Source organism: Ammospiza caudacuta, chromosome 5 (assembly GCF_027887145.1).
Source record: "Ammospiza caudacuta isolate bAmmCau1 chromosome 5, bAmmCau1.pri, whole genome shotgun sequence".
NCBI lineage: Eukaryota > Metazoa > Chordata > Aves > Passeriformes > Passerellidae > Ammospiza > Ammospiza caudacuta.
The window spans coordinates 53,862,705-53,882,779 of NC_080597.1; the positions used below are offsets into that span (position 1 = coordinate 53,862,705).

At 40.2% G+C, this 20,075-nt stretch overlaps 1 protein-coding gene across 2 annotated transcripts in view; it reads left to right on the forward strand.

The window, feature by feature from the left end:
* Nucleotides 1-20,075, forward strand: part of ST7 (suppression of tumorigenicity 7) — a 135,767-nt gene that overhangs the window by 66,804 nt on the left and 48,888 nt on the right. For both annotated transcript variants that reach the window (XM_058804701.1, XM_058804700.1), the window contains exons 2-3: nucleotides 9,726-9,808; nucleotides 18,850-19,009. In XM_058804701.1, the coding sequence (XP_058660684.1) occupies nucleotides 9,726-9,808; nucleotides 18,850-19,009 (243 nt within the window). The remainder of the gene's footprint in view (nucleotides 1-9,725; nucleotides 9,809-18,849; nucleotides 19,010-20,075) is intronic.

Consider the following 20,075-nt stretch of genomic DNA (forward strand, 5'->3'; position numbering starts at 1 on the left):
TCTTGTCTTCTTTTTCTTTTGGTACAATTACTGTGTGAGTCACACAGTGTTAAGAATATTTTGAAGGGGAAAGCTGATTATTAGGTGCATAGCAAGAATGAATCATACTTGCTGGAAAAATAATTTTCCCCTTATTTTTGTGCCACATTACCCATGCCATCAATTACTGGAAAAATATAAATCCCTCCCTGATACAGAAATTTATCACAGGTTGAAATTTCTTATGGGAGAAAACGGCATGAACACCTTAGTGATTTTGTAAGTAGGTGAGTTTTCAATGACAGGATAATGATATCAGCTATTACAGATCTCCAGGGAATTGTAATGATGCTGCTGGCTCTAGTTATAAATGTTTTCTAGTCACCTCTATTCCAAGAAGCACCTTGGAACTTCTTGTATGTAAAGAGATCAGCATCTTAGAGACTCTCAAAATAGATTTACTGTATAGAGTCAGGCTGCCAAGGTTTAGGATAGAAATGTGTGAAATAGAGTATTTCTCCAGAATTTTTAAAAAATATTTTTTTAAAAAAAGGTTTCGTCAATGTACAAATTTCAGCCCAGTTTTCTGATTTTTTTTTCCATTGCTGAGACAATTTTGTTTGTTGCACAAATCATGGGTGCTTCTGTCTTTTTGTATGCCAAGGAATGCAACGCACAAGCAAAGATGAAGAGAGTAGCTGCTCATATCTGTTGGTTTACTGCTCCTATCAAATCCTGCCTGGAACAGAAGGAGGCACAAAAGGAGGCTGCAGGGCAGCTGAGGGTGCTTTGTTCATGTGTCTCTTTTGTCTTAGCAGGGCAGTACCTCTTCTGAGAGAGGTTCCTGGATAATGGGAACCCATGAGATACTTTCTCCTTTGTGGCATGCTGGTGAAAACGCTTTGCATGATTTGTCTCTCTAGAGCAGATTAGCCTTTGTTATCTCTGGCATTGGAATTAATCACTGTGACAAACTTTTAGTTTAGGGTATTCTTTACACAGCTAATGAACCAACATCAAAAAGATTTAATGGTGCAGTTACCTCCCTGAGTGCTGCATGAAAGAAGAGGGCAAAACTCAACCTATTCCATTGAGAAAGCTGTACTGATCTGGTACTTGAAACAAAAGCCCTTAATTTTCTTAAATGACTCTAGATAATTGGGTTTAGTAATTGGCTTTTGTTTTACTACAGCTTTGAAAGGCTAAACCACATAAATCTGTGTAATGCCTCAATAATCAGCAGTTAAGGTAGCAGGTGTGTTTAACTTTGCAAAGAGTGCCAGTCCAAACTGGATAAAGATGTGTCAATTCAGTTACATGATGTTAACAGGAATCTTGAAATAGAGATTTCTTTGAACACTTTGGGGTGCAGAATGAAAAATAAGGTATTTTGTTACAGTGTTTAAGTACATTTTGGCAATTAAATACATTATTAATGATTTTCGGTAGAATCCAATCACTGTGCACCCCAAACTGAAGACCTAAAAGACTTTAAAACATCTACCTGATAAACTGTGCAACAGCCATACTCTTGCCCTACTCTTGTTTTCTCTTACAAATGTGTATCCAGGAGAAGGTAGATGGTGATACTCTGCAGTCACCTGACAGACCTCTTGGGAATCCATCCTCATTTGGCTGTTGCATCACATCGGGATTTCCTTTGATTTGTGTTGGGGAATTCGGTGATACCATGCTGGTATGTGTGATTAGAAAAAACCACAACCTAACTGTGAAGGTGCTCTCTCCAGTGTCTGGACTGATTCTGCCTACACAAATCTGAGAGCACTTCCTCATGCAGTGCAATACTGAACTAAAAATTTGACAAGGATTCATGATTCTTGAAACTAAATCTGCAGGGGAGATGTGTATAATGACAGTGTTTCAAATCAATTTACAAGCAAGCTGATTTTAGAAGAATTACAGCTGAAAGTGTTGCAAGAGAATTTGACTGACAACCAAGCAACAACATGACTTTATACATCCACATCTCTAAAAGTCCAAGTATTAATATCTGTACTTAACATGTCATTGCTCATCCTTGATGCCTTATTCTTATTTGACCCAGTCTTCCCTTTTCACTTGTACATTATTAATATCACTAGGCTGCTTTTAGCATTAGGACACCGTGATGGTCACAAAGAAATGCACAGTTCAGTCCCCGGTAGCTGAGGGCTGCAAGGGAAGTGGTTTCTCCCTTGTTTTCTTCAAATGGAAATGCTGTGGGGATTTTGTTGGTTTGGGGGGAGGGGATGGGTGGGTTTTTTTAGAAGGGTTTCTGCTGCCAACTATTAGCAAATCTTGGTGTTCATGCAGCATGCTCTGCAATTAACAGAAGCTGTGTAATTAACTCATGTCGCCATGGCATTGTGAAAGCAAGAGCAAATGTCCCTATCCCTTTGCAGGGGTAAGTATGTGACAGAAAATTTGCATTATAATAGTGACATGCATTTGGGAAAGTTGATCTTTTCTTCATATTTTTACTCTCCCCAAATCTGCAAGGTAGGGAGCTCATGACCTCAGACAAATGGAATAGCAAAATGCTGTGCTTGGACATAGTGATACTAAGCTGGCTTTAAACTCCAAGACAGAATGTTTTCCTTGGGGTGGGTATAGTTATGGTGCATTTTCAGCCTGTGTGTCTAACCTCTCTGTTCCTGAGGCATAGTGTAGCTGTTGACCACAGCAGGACATTCTGGGAAAATATAGGTGGAAATGGGAACCTTTAGTAGCACCTTTTGTTCAGAGTTTAATAGTTTGTGAGAAGAGGCTTGGGGATGTATTTGGTAGCAAGGAATAACTTCTGAATACCATCCCTTCCCAAATGACCAAAGCTGTGTTTGTTGGCAGTCTTATTTCTCCCAGTGAAAAGGTACTTCTGACATGCAAAGCATCTCTGCTAAAGTAAAAATAGCCTTTGTTTGCATTCATGTTGCCTGTGTAGTTTCTTGTGTCTTTTTTTACTTTTGCCATTCTTGCCTCTATCATCTTTTTTCTATGCATAATTTTTACTGCCATTCTATTTTCTAATTTTCTTTTAGCTCATCTCTGTATTTTACTTGTCTACCTCTAACCTGGTTTTCTTTTTCCTTTCCCAAGTCACAACAGGGTCTTTAGTGCTTTTTTGTCTCACAGATCTGGTTTCCTTGATGCACCTGTATGCCCTTCTGCCCTCAGCTCTGTGTTGGTTCTTATCTCTTATCAGTTACATTTCCCTGTATACTATTCACAGTGAGGATAAGCAAACTTGCTGTAACAGGCTGAATGGCTAATGCACTCTGAAGGATGTAGGGTTTTTGTCTAAGTCCCAAAAGCTCCACAGCCAGCACAGACTAATTCCTGCTAGGAAGTGAGACAATGGTTTTGATCGATCAAATAACTTTTGAAATCATAATATGAATATAGACTTGGTGTTGAAAAGCAAGCCAGCACAGCTCATTGTGTCACTTTGGCCTTCAGATACTTAACATGTTGGCATGTTGGGAAGAATGATTAAATAGAATTTGTTTGCAATCCTCAGGCAGCAATTTTTTTTGGGAAAAGATGGACTGAATTTAGTAAGATTTGTTTCAGTTTTCTGTGCTGGATATAATTTGCTTAGTGGGCAATTGAGTCGCAAAGTGGAGAGAATGTTAGTTACCATTTTCAAAAATCTTTATTTTTCAGTTATAAGTAAATGAACCTGAAAGTTTTTGACACATAACTGGTCCTGTGTTTACTACCATCTGCTCTTTCTTCTCTTCGGGTTGTGCTTTGTGGCGGAAAGCCTCTCCCATCATACCCAATTTTACTCCAGAAGCCTGTCCCTACTCCCTTTCCCTTTTTATTGTGTCACTCTATTGAAAAGGAAAACCTGCATTTAAGATGTGGAAACATGGAAGAGAGAGTGTGGTGGTCTTCTGTCCAGAAAGCTTTATTTCACTAATTTGAAATATCTGTATGGGCAGAACTTTGATTATGCACAACTGTGTAGTTGATCAGAGCTGAAGTAAACAGGAGGCTTCTGGAGCATCACCACCTTCTCTCACCTGGGCTCTGATCCAGTGGGAACTGAGAGCTACAGACTCCTGGCCATCAGCACAGGCTCCAGGCATCTAAATGTGACTCTCATTCAGCCTTTAGGATGGGACTGGGTGGTTGAACAGAGTGAGTGGCCATCTGGATTTCCTTGTGCACAGATAAGACACCAGCTGTTTGTGCCTGGAATGGCCACATGTTTGTTTATGGGTGAGAAATTTTTTTCAAATTTTTGGAAATTTTTGAAAACAGATTGAGACAAAAGCCTTAGGATGCTGCATAGCGTCTGCAACAAGTAAATGGAAAATCTCTGCGGCATTCTGAAACTTTTGAATGCTTGCTTCTTCTTTGGTAATTCCTTTAAGAAGTCTGAAGAAGTTAAAAAAATCTTGGTCACTTTCCAGGGAAAATCCTGGTAATTGGTAAAAGTGCTTTTCTTTCTCTGAGACAATACTCTGTGCTAGCTTTAAATCTGATGGGGTTTGTATTTACATTTAGCTGGAGACCATCACAGTAATTCAGCCTGACCCTAGTGTGTTTTCCCCAAAACTAGGCAACATTCTTATGAGGGAGGGGTTGAGAGTTCAGAAAGTTTATGTACAAACAGTTCAATTAAAGTCAAGAGTATGTAATGTTTCATACTCAGAGAGGGAAAGTTTATACACTTAGTAAAAGAAGTTTATTGAACTTAATTTTGCCCTCTTTGCTGACACTTTGGTAGAAGAGTTCTTCATTCTGCTGCTACAACTTTGAACTGGGGAGCTTCATTAATTGAAGCAGAGGCCTCTGTGAAACAAGCCAGTCACTGCCTTATCTTCTGTACCATGTTGGAGCAGCAGCCTGAATGGATGGTTGCAGTGAAAAGAAATAAATTGCTGTGTCACAGGTCTCCAGTGATAGCTTTCTTAGCTTGTTGCCTGTCGAAGGGATTTGGGGCTCTTGACACTGGTGTTAAAAGAGAGAAAAAGCATCAATCTGCTTACCAAGCAAATATTAAGGAATGCAGAAGAGAAAATACAGCAGAATTTCTTAGTGACTAAAGTATTATAGCCATACTATACCCAGTTATAATTATTTATTTAATTAATTCATATTTTATTTATTTATGCATAACATATTTTTTCATTTAACAAGGTTATTGAGATATCTATCATTTTACCTGCATTTTGAGATAACAAAGATTGCCATAAATGATACCATCCTGTCTTTGCTTGATCTGTTGGTGTATATGATTTACGTTACATTGCTATTAAATTTTTATTTGGACCTTACTGTACACTTCTATCACCTCACATTCAGAAGTAGGTAATGGGGCTATCATTTTAGTAGATCTGCATGTGGGAATAGTTGGTAGTTTGCAGTGCTCCCTCCCCTAGTGACTTTCTAATGTAAATAACTGATGTAGCAGTTAATAGGATACTTTTAGCAGTTCAATCCCAGTATTTTCTACTGTGGTTCCTCACGTGCTTGAATTCTGAATGCCTCAAGACCTTGAAGAAATTTATAAAGCAATAGTGGTCTTTATCATCTTGAGTGATACATTTTACGTGTTTCATGGATTTTGTTACTTGAAAAATACCTGGATATTCCTCTTGTGTTTGGTCCCAAGTTCAGAATGAATCACAAGTATTGGAAATGAATAATATATATAACAGGAATGAAATGGCATCTGCTTTCAAAAACATTTCAGTCACCTATTTAGATTAGTCTCAACTGGGAATGTTAGATATAAATGTTAGATTTTGTAACTTGTTTGCTGTGAATTGAATAGGATGTAAATTCATCTCTGTGAGCATGCACAGTTAATGATGAAATAATAGTCCTTCCCTAGGTACTGTACAGAAGGATGAAATTACTTAACTGTGTAACTTAGGCACTTCTGAAAATGTAAATATGCCTTATTCTGGATGTCTCAGGTATTACTAAAATGAAAGCAGTAAAGAGAAGGGAAGAAAGAGGGGATGGAAGGCCAGAAGCCTCTCATAAATATGTTTGGCTTTTTTAGACAGAATTTATAGATCATGCTGATTTTCTTTTAAAAAATACAAAACAAGCTGTACTAACACACCTAAAATAGATCATTCACTGTCAAAAGCCTGTGCAAATAATTGGGATTTGACAGTAATTTCAAATAAGTTGCCATTGTAGGAACATCAGGCAAGTTTCTTTGTCTAGACACTAATTTCCTGCCCTTTTTAAGTCCTACCAGGTTACAGACAAGAGATGATGTTGTGAACGGAATAGCTGCAACATCTTCCCTTTGTGAACAGAAGTAATTAGGGATACACTAAAATTCACAAGAAATGACATACAGTACTACCTTTTGCTGATGCTTCTACCTGGCTTCTTTATTCTGCAGTCATCTGCTATTGACTTCAGCTAACATTTCTCAGAAATCTCTCTGCTCCTCAATCCTGCTGCATCATCAAATTGAAATACAGAAATAAAACACTCTTACCCAAATTTAGGCAGATGGACAGGTAGCATTATCTAATTGCTCTACTTTACTGCAACAAACTCAGGAGTCCTGATTCCACTGGTAGATGGAGATGTTGGATATAATAGTGATTTCTTCAGTGTCAGAATGCTGATTGTAAAGAAATGCTCCCTTTTGGATAATGATATATATATATCACAATGCAAAAGTGGATTGATTTTTACTCTTGAGATTAATTATTATGAGAAATAGGCCTTGATGTAGTTTCCACTGAGACAATGACTGAATTCTCATTGACTTCAGAATAAAAATAGTTGGACCACACATGCTTAGTTTTACTGTTTTGGAAATATGTTTCTTATTAGAAAGTATTTCCTTTTGTTAATAATAGTTATGGAGACAAAGGAACTGGGAGAGTAGCTAATAATTGGCTAAAGGTGATACTTTTCATAATGAAGTAGAAGATTCTTATATTTAATATTAGAGTGGGAAAAAGAATGGCCAAATGATTAGACAGATATAGCCCAGATAAGCAGCTCTGGTCATTGAGTGCATGTGTATCATATCTACTGAGTTATTTCAGTTATCTGGGATTCTGCCCATAAAATCTAAAAGCATCCAGCATCATATCTGTTTACCTTGCCAGTTCCTGTGACTAAGCTGTAAAAGTGAAGAATTGCAGCAGCTTACAGTAAGGAGGATAAGGGAGCACCAGTATAAGTGCAGGCAAAGAAGAAAGCAGTAATGCTTGTGGAAATTACAGATAAATAAGATCCAATCTCCATTCACATGTGAGAGTTTCTCTGTAAACCAGTATACATTGCTTGTAAAAGAGTGCTGATAGAGGAAAGCTAATAGCATTTCCTATGAGCCTTATTCAGTCTACACCACTTAGGAGCTCCATACAGCTAATTTGTTGAGAGGGCTCTTCCAAGTGGGGATCTCTTTTCCAAAACAATTTTTATGGATGTGAGTCAGTAATAATATTTAAAGCAGAGACTATATCCTTATTCAATGGATATGCTCATGTGGAATCTTCACAGTATACTTAGATGGCTCACGACTTAGGAAATCAAATTACTTCCAGGGTAATTGGAAATTTTAATAGAAAAAATTCCAGCATTCCATAAGCTGTGAAGCTGTGGTGGTGGGAGCATGGAAGAGAAAGCTCCCCTGTAAAGTCTCTTGCTGCCTGGCTTTTCATGTTATGGTGGCACATATGCAGTAGCATTATGTTACAAGGCAGAACACAGGCATCTATATCCCATCACAGCATATTCTCTCTCAGGCATATCCTGACCTAAGCAAAGGAAGTCATTTCACTGGCAGTCTGAAATTTCCCCAGTGACATAGTTTGAGTATGTCTCTGGCTTACATTTGCATTCCAACATGAGGAATGTTTCTTCTAAAAGGCTGGGGGTAGTTGGTGAAGCCAAACATATTTCACCCTCTCCATTCCTCTTCCTACTCTTAGTAGGTGCTGTGGCCGAAGAAAGCAGGGACTGCTATTTCAAAGTCTGCTTTTATTAGACAGGAACTGAAAGGAGAGGAGAGGAGAGGAGAGGAGAGGAGAGGAGAGGAGAGGAGAGGAGAGGAGAGGAGAGGAGAGGAGAGGAGAGGAGAGGAGAGGAGAGGAGAGGAGAAAGGATTAAAACAGTGTAGCTGTGTTGCACACAGCAGTTTAGAGGATGTGATGCTGATTTACACTAGCTGAGAATATGGCATCCAGTGCATTTGGGAAAGAAAATGTACAATGGCGTTAAAAGCCACCAGATTTATTCTTTACTATATCAGTTTGGTGCTTTAATGCCACTCCAGAGGACCAGGAAAGGACAGTTCCATTTTAACATTTTACAGCTTCTTCAAGAAAAATAACACAGAAAATAAGCAGCCAGAACTCAAACAAAGCAGCTGAATTTCAGGGCTTTAATTTCTCTTAGTGATGCATTTCTGGAAAACGGGTTTTTTTTATTGGTCATGGAAATTGAATCATATATTTGATGGTTTTTATTCTGCTTTTGTTTCCTCCTCTTCATTTTTTGGCTTCATATTATTTAATTTCTGCTAGTGTTATTTCTGAAGAGAACAGAATGAACTGAGGGCCTCACACCTACATATCCAGGTCTTTTATCAATGTTTTTTAATGACTAATACTCTACTACAAGCCTTCTAAATTTAAAATTGTCAGTTCCCTCCCCAGTCCTGGATGCATGTACATATACAAATCTATATATACGTCTGTATATACATAAATGTATATATATGAGAAATTCTTTGGCACTGGTTAAGGATGAGACCAGTAGGGTTGTTTACAGAAGGCGTTCTAACCCTTTATGGGTTTAATAAGGAATGTTTTCATTTGTAGAAGATGGAAGTGATGGAAAGTTGTGTTTTCTTTAAACATCTAGAATTTAGTAGAACTCCAGTTCTCTCTAGTAGCTTCTGTACAGTCATCAAAAAACTAGAATATTTTATTCTCTTAAGGCCAGCCTTAGGCATTTTCAGTGAGGGATGAGCATGACTACTTGGTGATTTTCTCAGCAGCTTTCAGGATGGGATATGAGTAGAAAAGCCCTTTGGATTTCCAGAAGCCCATACAGATGGAATTGCTCATCTGACTTCACTTCTGCCCTAGATTTCAGATAATTTGGACAACTATCATGATTTTCACCCCTTACTAAAAAAGCTAGTTAGGTCTTTTTCTATCACTTATTCACTGTTGTCATACCGAGTAGTTCACCAACTTTGGAGCAGTAGAACAAATTAGGAAAATGCCATTATTTTCTACTTTGTAAGTGAGAAACCAAGGTACTGAGAAGTAAAAAGCTTAAAAATTATCTTCATCAAGATCTACAGGATGTTGAGACAGTGTCGAATGCAGGACATTGAGATATGCAGGGTTGAACTGCTGAAAATAGTGGGATTGAACTTCCAGGATTTCTAACTGCAGTGAATTAGCAAAGGCATATTAGAAAATGTTTTCCATATATCATGGGGAATCCTAAACTCTGTGTCAGTGGAGCACTGACTGAAATAACAAAGTCCCAGACATGTGTGCAACTGTTTTCCAATGCCTTGTGATTGACTTTGTTGTGAAAACAAAATTGTGCATGTGGCAGTCTATTGCTCTGCTTTATCACATGTAAGGCAGATGGAACAGGATATTAACTGTTATTTTAACTGTCTTTTTTATCAAAGCTAAGGTAATAATTTACCTGCAGGTGGCAGGAGGAAGCGACACATGGAGGGCATGTCCTGCTCTTGTACTCACGATTTCCTCTCTTTTCCTTTGCAGTGAGTATGTTCTTGAACACATTAACCCCCAAGTTCTATGTTGCCCTGACAGGCACATCCTCATTAATCTCAGGACTTATTTTGGTAAGTACTACATCTATTAATATCAGATTAATAATTTTTTTTTTATATCCAGAATTGTATTTCAGGCTTCATGCAGATTAATAGGTATCTTTTTTGCTTCTGTAAATTTACAGTTCTGCAGCATATAAAATTTGTCTTTATTTGTATGTCTCTTTCTGTGGGAATGAAAAGGAAAAAAAAAGTGTTTCAGTGCTGTATCTTTGAAGATAAAAAAAGTCTTGAAGAACAATGTGACTCACTAACAACCCTACAGTAATTCTTAATGAGTGTTTGCAAATTAAGTGCTTTCTTTGACAAGTACAACTGAAATGAAAAAGGCCAATAAAAGAAGAGGAGGAAAGGTACTAACTATCTCAGTATAGCACGGTCCTTTCTGAAAGATACAGCAGGACTTACTAGAGAAACACCAGTTCTGGTGCCAGGATTCCAAGGGATAATTATTTCAGATCTTCACTTCTAGAATCTTTCCCAGTACATAGCTGCCTATTTGCTTAAATGTCAGTATTTTTAAACCATTTAAAAACCCTCCTCCCATATGTAATTCTTGAGGGCTTCTTTATGCAAATTGATGCAGTGGAGTGAATCATAATACCATCACAATGCAGGAGTCCAAAGCAGAGCATTTTCTCTGAATCTTCATAGAAACAAATGGAGATTACAAATATAGGAATTAACATGGTGTACATATGTGTATGTGGTCTCTTTTTGTTTCCTCAGTGCTGTGAGCTGGCTTACTGCTTACACAAATGAATAGTATAGCATAACACAGAACAGATCAGAATGATCCTCTAGTCCAGCTGCCTGATGACTTCAGGGCTGACCAAAAGTTAAAACATGTTATTGAGGGCATTCTGCAAATACCTCCTAAGCACTGACAGGCTTGGGGCATCCACCACCTCTCAAGGAATCCTGTGTTTGACCACTTTCTCAGTGAAGATATTCTTCCTAATGTTCAGTGTTATCCTCCCATCACAGCTTTGAACATTCCCATGAGACCTGTCTCTAGATGGCCAGAAGAAGTGATCAGCCCCTCCCTCTCCACTTCCACTCCTCAGGGAATGGTTGCCTTTGTTTCAGTCTTGTTTGTTCAAGTTATACACTTTTAAAGTCTGCTGGATACAAGCTGTAGACACTCACCACACCAAACTAGGCATGTAACTGGGGGACCAGTGAGACCAAGTGTCAGCTATTATAGTGATAAGTGGAAAGAGGAGTGAGAGAGAAACATGGCTAGAGGCTGGTTCACATCACCCCAGATCTACTAATCTCAGAGAAACCTGAAAGCAGCTAGGATCCTAAAAGAACACTATCAGTTTGGTTTGGGAAATCTGCACCTCTCACTTCCACACTGCCTGTAGTCAGTGTAGATAAACAAATGGCATCCTTGATTGCTTAATGCCTGTGAGACTCTCATCACTTAGATGACTTCAGGTAAAGCAGCAGGTGCACTGCTGCTGTGCCTTGCTCTGAGTTTCCTCATAGTGAAAGGCAATTACCTAATGTTTGCACCTTGGGCATTCATCAGTCTTGTATGGATTGAGCCCCAAAGCACTCAGCGGAGCTCCAGAGAGATCAACAGAACTTTCAGAGTATGAGCAAAGAAAGACCTGTAAGACTTGGATTCAGTTCAGCAGAACTCACTCCAATGCACAGGAGGAAAATAATGTTAGATGCAGCATTATTAGATGCACTCAGAAAGAAGAAAATGCTGGGCACCACCAAGATGAGAAGGATTGAGAGACATAACATGAGTTTCACAGACACAGTTCTGTATTTGTTGCTACAGGGCGAAGAGAGCAGGAGGAGGTGGCAAGACAAAGACAGTTTATTTTTTGCCCTATTGAATTACATTACAGAATCAAACAGGCATAAAAACTTCGAGGAGTGGCTAATTTATGTGGAACTAAATTCATCATTGTGAATGTAGGTACATTTTATACTGTACTCATAAAGGCAATTTCTGAGGAATGAGCTCAGCAGGCAACTTGTGAGCAAGAAATTTTTAATTGCTGTATTTTGATGGGAAGTACAAGAAGGAAGTGGCAAGAAGTACTCAAGACTATGATATGGAGGAAGGGCAAAAGGACACCAATAGAATAATTTCACAAAGAAATCAGATTGAACCTTAATCAAAAGAAGCCACTTAGTATTACATGAGAAAGTCCATTATGAACAAGTTGAAGAAACAGTAAGGTGATGGAGGTGTAGACACAGAAATCAGACTGAAAGCCTTTTTTGTTTGTTTGTTTTTTGTATCTTCAGTACTGCTATCAGTTATTTGCTGTTCATATGGCACCTTCCTAAATGTGAAAAACATATATAGGCCAGACAGGTAACAGCCAGGAACCCTGGATTGTGGGGACCGCTGTCAGTGGTGAGACAAACATGTTTTCTGTAGATTTGATAATGGCAAAAGAACGAAGCAGATGTGGTCACGGAAAGAAGAAACTGCAAGTAGACCAGATCACATATAGAAAAGGCAACTGATTAAGTTCTAGTGAGGTAGTGCTAGCTTGTCATTAGCCCAAGTGTGCTTCAGATTAAATATTTCCTAATCTTGCTGTTTACCAGTGGCCCAGTTTTACGTGCTGTTTACCATGACCAGTAACATGGTGAATTGCCCACAATGCCACACACTTATATCAGACTACACAGCATCATCAGTTCTAAAGGATTCTTAGTCCTGTTAATGGTATAAAGTGAAGTTCTTATATAAAATAAAAATTGTCTTGTCAAAGCTACATCACTGGGGTACTTCTTAGGCTAGATTTACTATTATTGCTTGGAATTTTCCACCATATGGGCTGGCAGATTTCATTCTATTATCAGTTGGCTCCAGTTCCTAATCAGAAGGAGAAATCACAGCACCGCAGGTTATGAAACAATGGAAAATTCCATCATTTCAGAAGTGTGGTAACTGATGGGAAAGTGATTGCTTTTCCTAACTCATGTTTGGGTCATGAAACAATGACTGCAAAGTTCAGCTTTGGGCAATTGAATATACTACATTACTCCTTTGCAAAACACTACAGTTCTCTCTTATTTTGTCTCATACTTTGTTTTAATTCTTTAGGTAAAATTCTGGCCTCACTGCAGGCAGTGTGACTTAATTGAAGCAAGGATTTCAGACCTTTTTTCTTATAAGTCAGAACTGTGCAGAAAATACTTTTTTATCTCAGGCATTTTCCTTAACAATTACTTGACTACAGCACGTAGTTAAAAATTAACAATTTGGCATATATTCACTTCATCCACGTGCTGTTGGAAGCATCAAAAATAAGAAGATTTAGTCCACAGTTGCATTAGAAGTACTGTATTGGAAACTTGGTTCCACGACAGTTACTTTTGCTCCAGTAAAATACAGTGTGCTGTCTCTCAGAAAACAATGAACTGCATTGTATTCAATGTCTGGGAGGCTGAGGTTTTCCACAGGTAGGGTAATAAAACTGTCACAAAACACACCTGACATCCAGTAAATGCTGTGAACTAGAACTATGCAAATGCCACTGAGATTTCTAAATAAAGCCACATATTTAACATACAGTTATCACCAAAGCTGCTCAGCAAGCATGTGAGGCACTTGCAAAGAGACTGATAGAGTCTCAGTTCTAACAAAGCACAGGTAGAAGCGAACCTCAGACTTAAATCTACACAAGAATTCCTCATTTTTCTATTTCCAGGCTTGGGAGAGTAGTAAGTGGCTTCTGCTACACAATGAAAAACATTCTGCAATGAACAAATACCAGGTCTTTCAGATGCAAGAATTAGAAAGCCAGCCTGCAGAGGTAGAGCATGACTAGACACTGCCTAGCAGTGAGCAGCAAGGCTGTTTGCTGCTACCCAGGTACGCAGCACGCTGTCAGAGTCACAGCCTTTTGTAGCCAATGGAGCCAGTACAGGAAGTCTGAGGGAGAACCTGAGTAACACTGGACTTATTTTCTGTAGATACTAATTGTTTCACTACCTTTGTGTAGTCTGCTGCAGAGAGCCAGAAAGGTGGCTGAGTTCTGGGTGCTGCCACAGGCTCTGGGAAAGTCTGACAGTTGTGCAGGGACAGTCTTCAAGGTAGCCATTCAAAGTTTCTGCACTGCTCAGAGAAGACTCAAGGTCAGGAAGGGCAGAATCATTGTAAGGAGTTCCTAAGAAACTGGAAACGCTTGCCAAGGAGCAGATGAGAGAGGAAGGGTCTATTGGAAGGCAGGCTGTAACCCAGTCCACAGACAAGAAAATGCTGTCATAACTAGGTGGGGTCTACACAGTGTTGAGAGAAGTAACACACTTAATCCAGGCAATATGTTATTTTCTTTTGAGTTTCTGTATTTCCAGAGGTGGATCAAGTAAATAGCTATTAATTCTGAATACGCTGCCCACTAGCTCTGCATGTATATTCTCCTGCTAACTCCTTGAGGTAAGACAAATGGAGGTTCAGTAACCAGGAGCAGTCTAAGAGGATGCTGAGTGGGTGTATTTAATTTAGAAGGAAAGGGGATGCTTATCCTTCAAGGCTGTCATCAAGGACACTCAGCATGGTCGGAAGCATGGAGGATCAGGAGTCACTGGCTACCCCTAGCAGCTGAATAAAACAGACCAGCAGCTTGCTTTGTTGGAAGGCAAGTAGCATTGTATAGTCACATTCATATGGGTAAAGACTCTTGCTTCCAAAACATGGATGACCTTTTCCATAGTGTCTACTGGAAACAGCCCCTGGGCTGTAATACACATTTGCAGTCATTGCCTGGGAGAGTTGATACAGGCCAGGTAGTGTGCCAGCAAACAAACAGCATGGATTATTTGAGCCAAGCCTGTGTTGTGGTCCCTTTTATTTATAAAATAGCCTTAACCATGGAACCAAGTCTTGCCAGCACTATGCTGTTCCTCCAGAGAGTGTTTCCTTTAAATCCATTAGATTGGTTAAAGAGTACTCCAAATATATGCATCTGAGACCTGAAAGTCTCATTACAAGACTGAAAGAGAAATCTGAGCTGTGGAAGATGCTGGCAAATGAAATCCTTTAGTGCTTCTGTTGAAGACTCCATACACGTACACTAGGAGGGGATGATAGAGTGTTTGCTCTAAAAGAGGATGCCTGTCTCAGATATGAGAAGCAGAAAAGCATAATTCAAAACATGGACAGACATTTCTCCTTGGTCCAGTGAAAACCACCACCAAAACCATCCCTTGTGAATTGATGCATATATAATGGAATATCTGTTCTGAAAAACTGTGCAGGAAGATCAGATCTGATAGCCAAGTGATGTGGAATAGATTTGTTGCTACAGAGCTAAATAAAATTATCTGGGATTGTTTGTATGTGAGAGCAGAGATAAGAAAGAGGATGACTATAACATTTTCATTGCACAAGGGAAGAGAAGAGCATTAAGAAGACAACATTTCCAAAATCAAATACTCTCACATTAAGCAATACCTATACCAGATTAAAAAAATAAAAATTCTAAATTACACTTAATGCACAAAGCTGGAAATGTTCAGAACAGGGTTGTAACTTGGCCCTTGGGAACATTATGCTCCCAAAAATCCCTTGAGAGTTTGGAGATGTTTGACCCTGTTTCAATTTGAAAGCACAGGCACCAGCTAGAAAGACCCCCAGGCAGTTTGCCACTTCTGTGAAGGGGAGATCTCTGAAGATGAGCTCACGTCCCACTGTATGTATATGACAGAAATGAGGTGGCTTTTTCTTTCAGAGGTGGTGCAGGAACTACCCTTCTGATAAATTTCCTCTCTACTCCAGATCTCTGTCAGTGAGTAATTAATCCTTATAGTAATTTATTCTATCAGATGATCTCTCATCTGCTGAACTGTCAAAAGATTGACATGTTGACTTCACATGGCTTTCAAACTAGATGATGCAGTTAGAAGTCAAATTTGATTTATAGAAATCAGGTTTCAAACCAGATGATGCTAAGATGCAGAAATTCTCTAAAAATAATTTATTGTTTTGACTTAAGTACCAAATTACAGATTTTACCTCTTCATACACGCTGAACAAATCACTCCAAGCAAAGGCTTGTGATGATGATGATGATGATGATTTATGGCTTTAATTTCTAAGAGATGGTATGGATTGATATCTGGCTGATGTTTCCTAGCATTGGATTCACTCAACATAGCAAATATTTTTCAAAGCTGCCCTAAATAATTTATGAGCTTTAATGCCATTTTAAAAAATAATTAATGTATTTTTAAGTCTAAGGAGGCAGACTTACAGCTGTGTCACATGTTTGAGCAAGTTTCTGCCACTCAGCTGAACTGTAGCAGAGACCACATTTATGTATATGTACTTTCTTTGTGATTGTCCCCTCAGTTTCATTGAAATTCAGTGTGACAGCTTCCCAGCTGGTATACATTTGTGCAGGACAAGTGGGCTCAAGTGTGCTTTTGTGCTGCTCACTCCCTCTCTGGGTTTACTGACCTCATCTAAAAGCTGATCATGACTAACCTAATGGGCGGGAATTTATCAGCACATTTTGCAAAACCTTTTTTATTTCCTCTCTTAGAGAAAGTACAAAGCTTGTTAGATATGGTCTGAGTTTTGCACAGCCAGTCTGGCAGCTGTACCTGAGTCCTTGACTTAGGCTATAGTGGAATTCTTCCTGAGTGTCCCTTGCCTCAGTGCAAGACTATAATCCTTCATTCCTAGCACACTCTCCCTCTGAGGCTTTGGACAGGTAGAACTGTGGCTTTTGTGCCTTGCTTTGTTCCAAGGTTTTCAAAGACAACAGAACAGAAACATGTTCACAGCAGATCTATGACTGTGTCTTATGCTGTAGCCTTTCTCTTACAGTCAGCCACATGCTTATGGTGCTCTCTTAAATCATAAGATATAAACTTTAACCCCTTTAAAAAGTGTGGTGTGCCTAAGAGCATGAGAACAGCTAAAAGCAAAGCTGACACACCTGTGCCAGTTCCCTGTCCACCATCTCCAGCATTCAGAGGCAGTGATGCATGCCAGGGGAAGGCTATCAGCAGTGTGGAACAAGTGTTCAGTGACACTGCATCAGCATTCTGTCCTTGGCACTTGGCATTCCCACCTGCCTGCTGCTGCAGGCACATGCCAGTGGAACCAGTGACAAATGCACCTCAGACTCTGTGTAAGGAGGAACTGTCTGGATTGTGTGGGTTTTTGGTGACTTGGGTGGGGAAGAGTTCACAAAGATCTGAATATGTTAATGCTCTGGTTTCTCTGTGACCATCTGTTTATCTTCTCAAACGCTATGTGTTCACATAGTCCTTCTGTCTTCTTTCCATCAGACTGCTCCACTCTTTCCTGTTGATGTCTCCCAGAAATGTCATTAGATTATTTTGGGAAGTGATCTCCAGAGCTGCCGCACAATCTCGTGTGAACTCATCTCAAGTAGCCACCCTTGAGACAAGTTCACATATTCACACATTCATTCCCTTTCACTCCTGTGCAGATAGAGTCCTTCCATATGAATCCTCTAGATGCTTTAACAACACCTTTAAATCCAGGGGAAGCCTCAGTGCAGAATGTATTGGGAGCATCTTTTGGAGAGAAACATTTTCCCTCTATGTCAGAAATTTTATCTCCCACTTCTTTAAAAAAGGGGTTGGGGTAAAAATTATATCTTGTCTACAGACAATCCAGTCTCATGGAGACAGAAGTCATTTCAACTATATAAAGACGTCAAGAGAACTTAAAAATTAAAAAGAAAAAAAAAATTGAAGAAGGAAGTATGTGAAGCCTGGCCTGAACTTTTCTGGAGCAGGCAGACCCCAATAGAGCCTGCTATTGACTGACCCACCAAAACCTGCCCAACAGCACACTGATGGTGACAAAGATGTGAACACAATCCTTTCTCTATTGTTGCTTGTCCCTAGTAGGAAGAGATTTTATCAAAGCTTTCAGGACTGGTGTAACACATGGAGATCCTGAGGAAAATGGAAGGGCAGAAACTGTTTGTTCCCAATTTTTAGTGCAATCAGTATTGCAAAATCCTGCCAAATTTCTCAAAACTCCTTAGATTTGCTTTTGTTTCTTGTGCTATGTAAATGTTTGGGTGATGATTCAAGTGCAACTTCTCTATTCATTATAAGCATGTGTTTCTTTACAATTTTTACAGTCTAAACCTTTTCCATATTTTTATGAATTATTCTTCATTTTCAGGTTTATGTGGTTTCCTGAAATATGTGTTTTCTTACTGAGTAATATATTTTTTGGTGAAAATACCACAGATACGTGTTTATGTGTATAATTTCAATTACAAGGCTGTGAAATTATTTCCCAAATAGCGTTCTGTAAATAATATTATTTTTCTGGTTTGCTAGCTCAACTAAATGCCTGAAAATAAAATTAATTCGGAGTCAGCCCAAGTCAGCCAAACGAAATAAAACACAGTTCAGCTAAGGGGTGGAAAATCCTAAAAGGAATAGGATTCAGCTGCCTAGAGTTTGTTTGGCATTTTTAACTTTTTAAAATTAAACTAATTGGAAATTAAACTCATTTTAAAATAAACTCTGTGGAAGCATGTACTGGGGAAACAAGCAAGCCTGCCTTCGCTCCCATTGCCTGGCCTGCAGAGGGAGTTGAGGCAAGGCGAGGCAGGCTCACCCCTGGCTGCAGCATCCATCCTATCGGCGGGGCTGCCATCGGGCCCAGTGGGGGCTTGCGGGGAGAGCTCTATTATAGACGTAAATTTAAAGAAAGAGGCCTAACAGCTGAAATAATTTGAGGTTTAGAGGTTATTGGGTAAAAAAAAAGGCAACCAAAAAAAAAACAAAAAAAACAAAAAAAAAAAAAAAAAAAAACAAAACCAAAAAACATTGCGTTGACATGATTTGAGATTTTCCTCCTAAACTTGGGTCACATTTAACTTCTCCGTGTGCTCGGGCAGGGAGGCCGCGGGGCGGCCGGGGCTGCGTCCTCGCCTGTCGGGCTGCGGCGCAGCGCTGAGGGGAGGAGCGGGCGGAGGAGCGGGCTGGAATCGGGGCTCGGGGCGGGCGGGGGAGCGGGCTGCAGTCGGGGCGGAGGCCGGCGGCCCTGACGGCGTGTGTGTGCCTTGCAGATCTTCGAGTGGTGGTACTTCCGCAAGTACGGCACCTCCTTCATCGAGCAGGTCTCGGTGAGCCACCTGCGCCCCCTGCTGGGCGGGGTGGACAACAGCGCGCCCAGCGCCGCCAGCGCCGCGGGCGGGGACGCGGACTCGAACCGCCAGAGCGTCTCAGGTGAGCGGCGCCGGCCTGGCCCGGGCTTCTGCTGCCCAAGGAAATGGCACTGCTGCCTCCTCGGTAGCTGCTGATTGCATCCTTCCGAACTCACGGAAGGGTGTTGTGGTGTTCAGGCTGCCTGGTTAATGCATGTGTTTTCTCCGTGTTGTGAAACCCCTGCGAAATAGCCCGTGCTCATTCTGCAGTGTCCTTTGTCCAGCGGAGGGGCTGCGAAGATTATTAAGGGGATGGAGCATCTCTTACGGGGAAAGGCTGAGGGAGCTGGGCCTGTTCATCCTGGAGAAGAGACAATGAGGGGAGACCTCATCCATGTCGGTGTGAAGAGAGGGTGTCAAAGGGATGGAGCTCGGTGGTGCCGAGCTGTAGGACAAAAGGCAGTGGGCAGAAGCTGGAAGTTCCACCTGAATATAGGGAAGAACTTCTGTATTGTGCAGGTGACCAAGCACTGGAACAGGTTGCCCAGAGAGGCTGTGGAGTCTCCTTCCCCGGAGATATTCTAGCACCATCTGAATGCAATCCTGTGCCATGTTGAGGTCAGCCACTTTGGTGCCTTCCAACTCAACCAGTTATCTGATTCTGTTACTCTAAAGGCTGTATTTTTTGTGAAATCATTTAAAGTAATAGCAAAGTCGTTTAAAAAACAAACAGACAAAGAAGTTAGAAATGTTCATCTGGTTTTGCATCACTTGTTTATAAATAAAAAATAAAAACTTACTTTTTGTAAGTAGTATGGAAACAACATTTGGATTTCACCTTAGTAAGTGGAAGCATGGTGGCTTTTATCAGCTTAAGGGCTTGTTATGTTCCTGAGTCTGCTACAGATTTACTTTGTGACTTTGGACAAGTCCTAACACAGTCAGGGTTTTTTAAAAGGCCCCCAGTTTAGAAGGCATGCTTTCAGGCTTCTGTGGCCTGAGTTTTGCAAGCTTCCAGGCATTCACATCCCCTACAAGTTTCAGTGCAAGGAGTGAAGGCTCTGACCCTAAGTCATTCAGGCCTGAGGCGCTTTGAGTCAGGTGCCTGGGCGATGGTCCCAGCCTGCCTAAAATGAATCAGCCCCTCA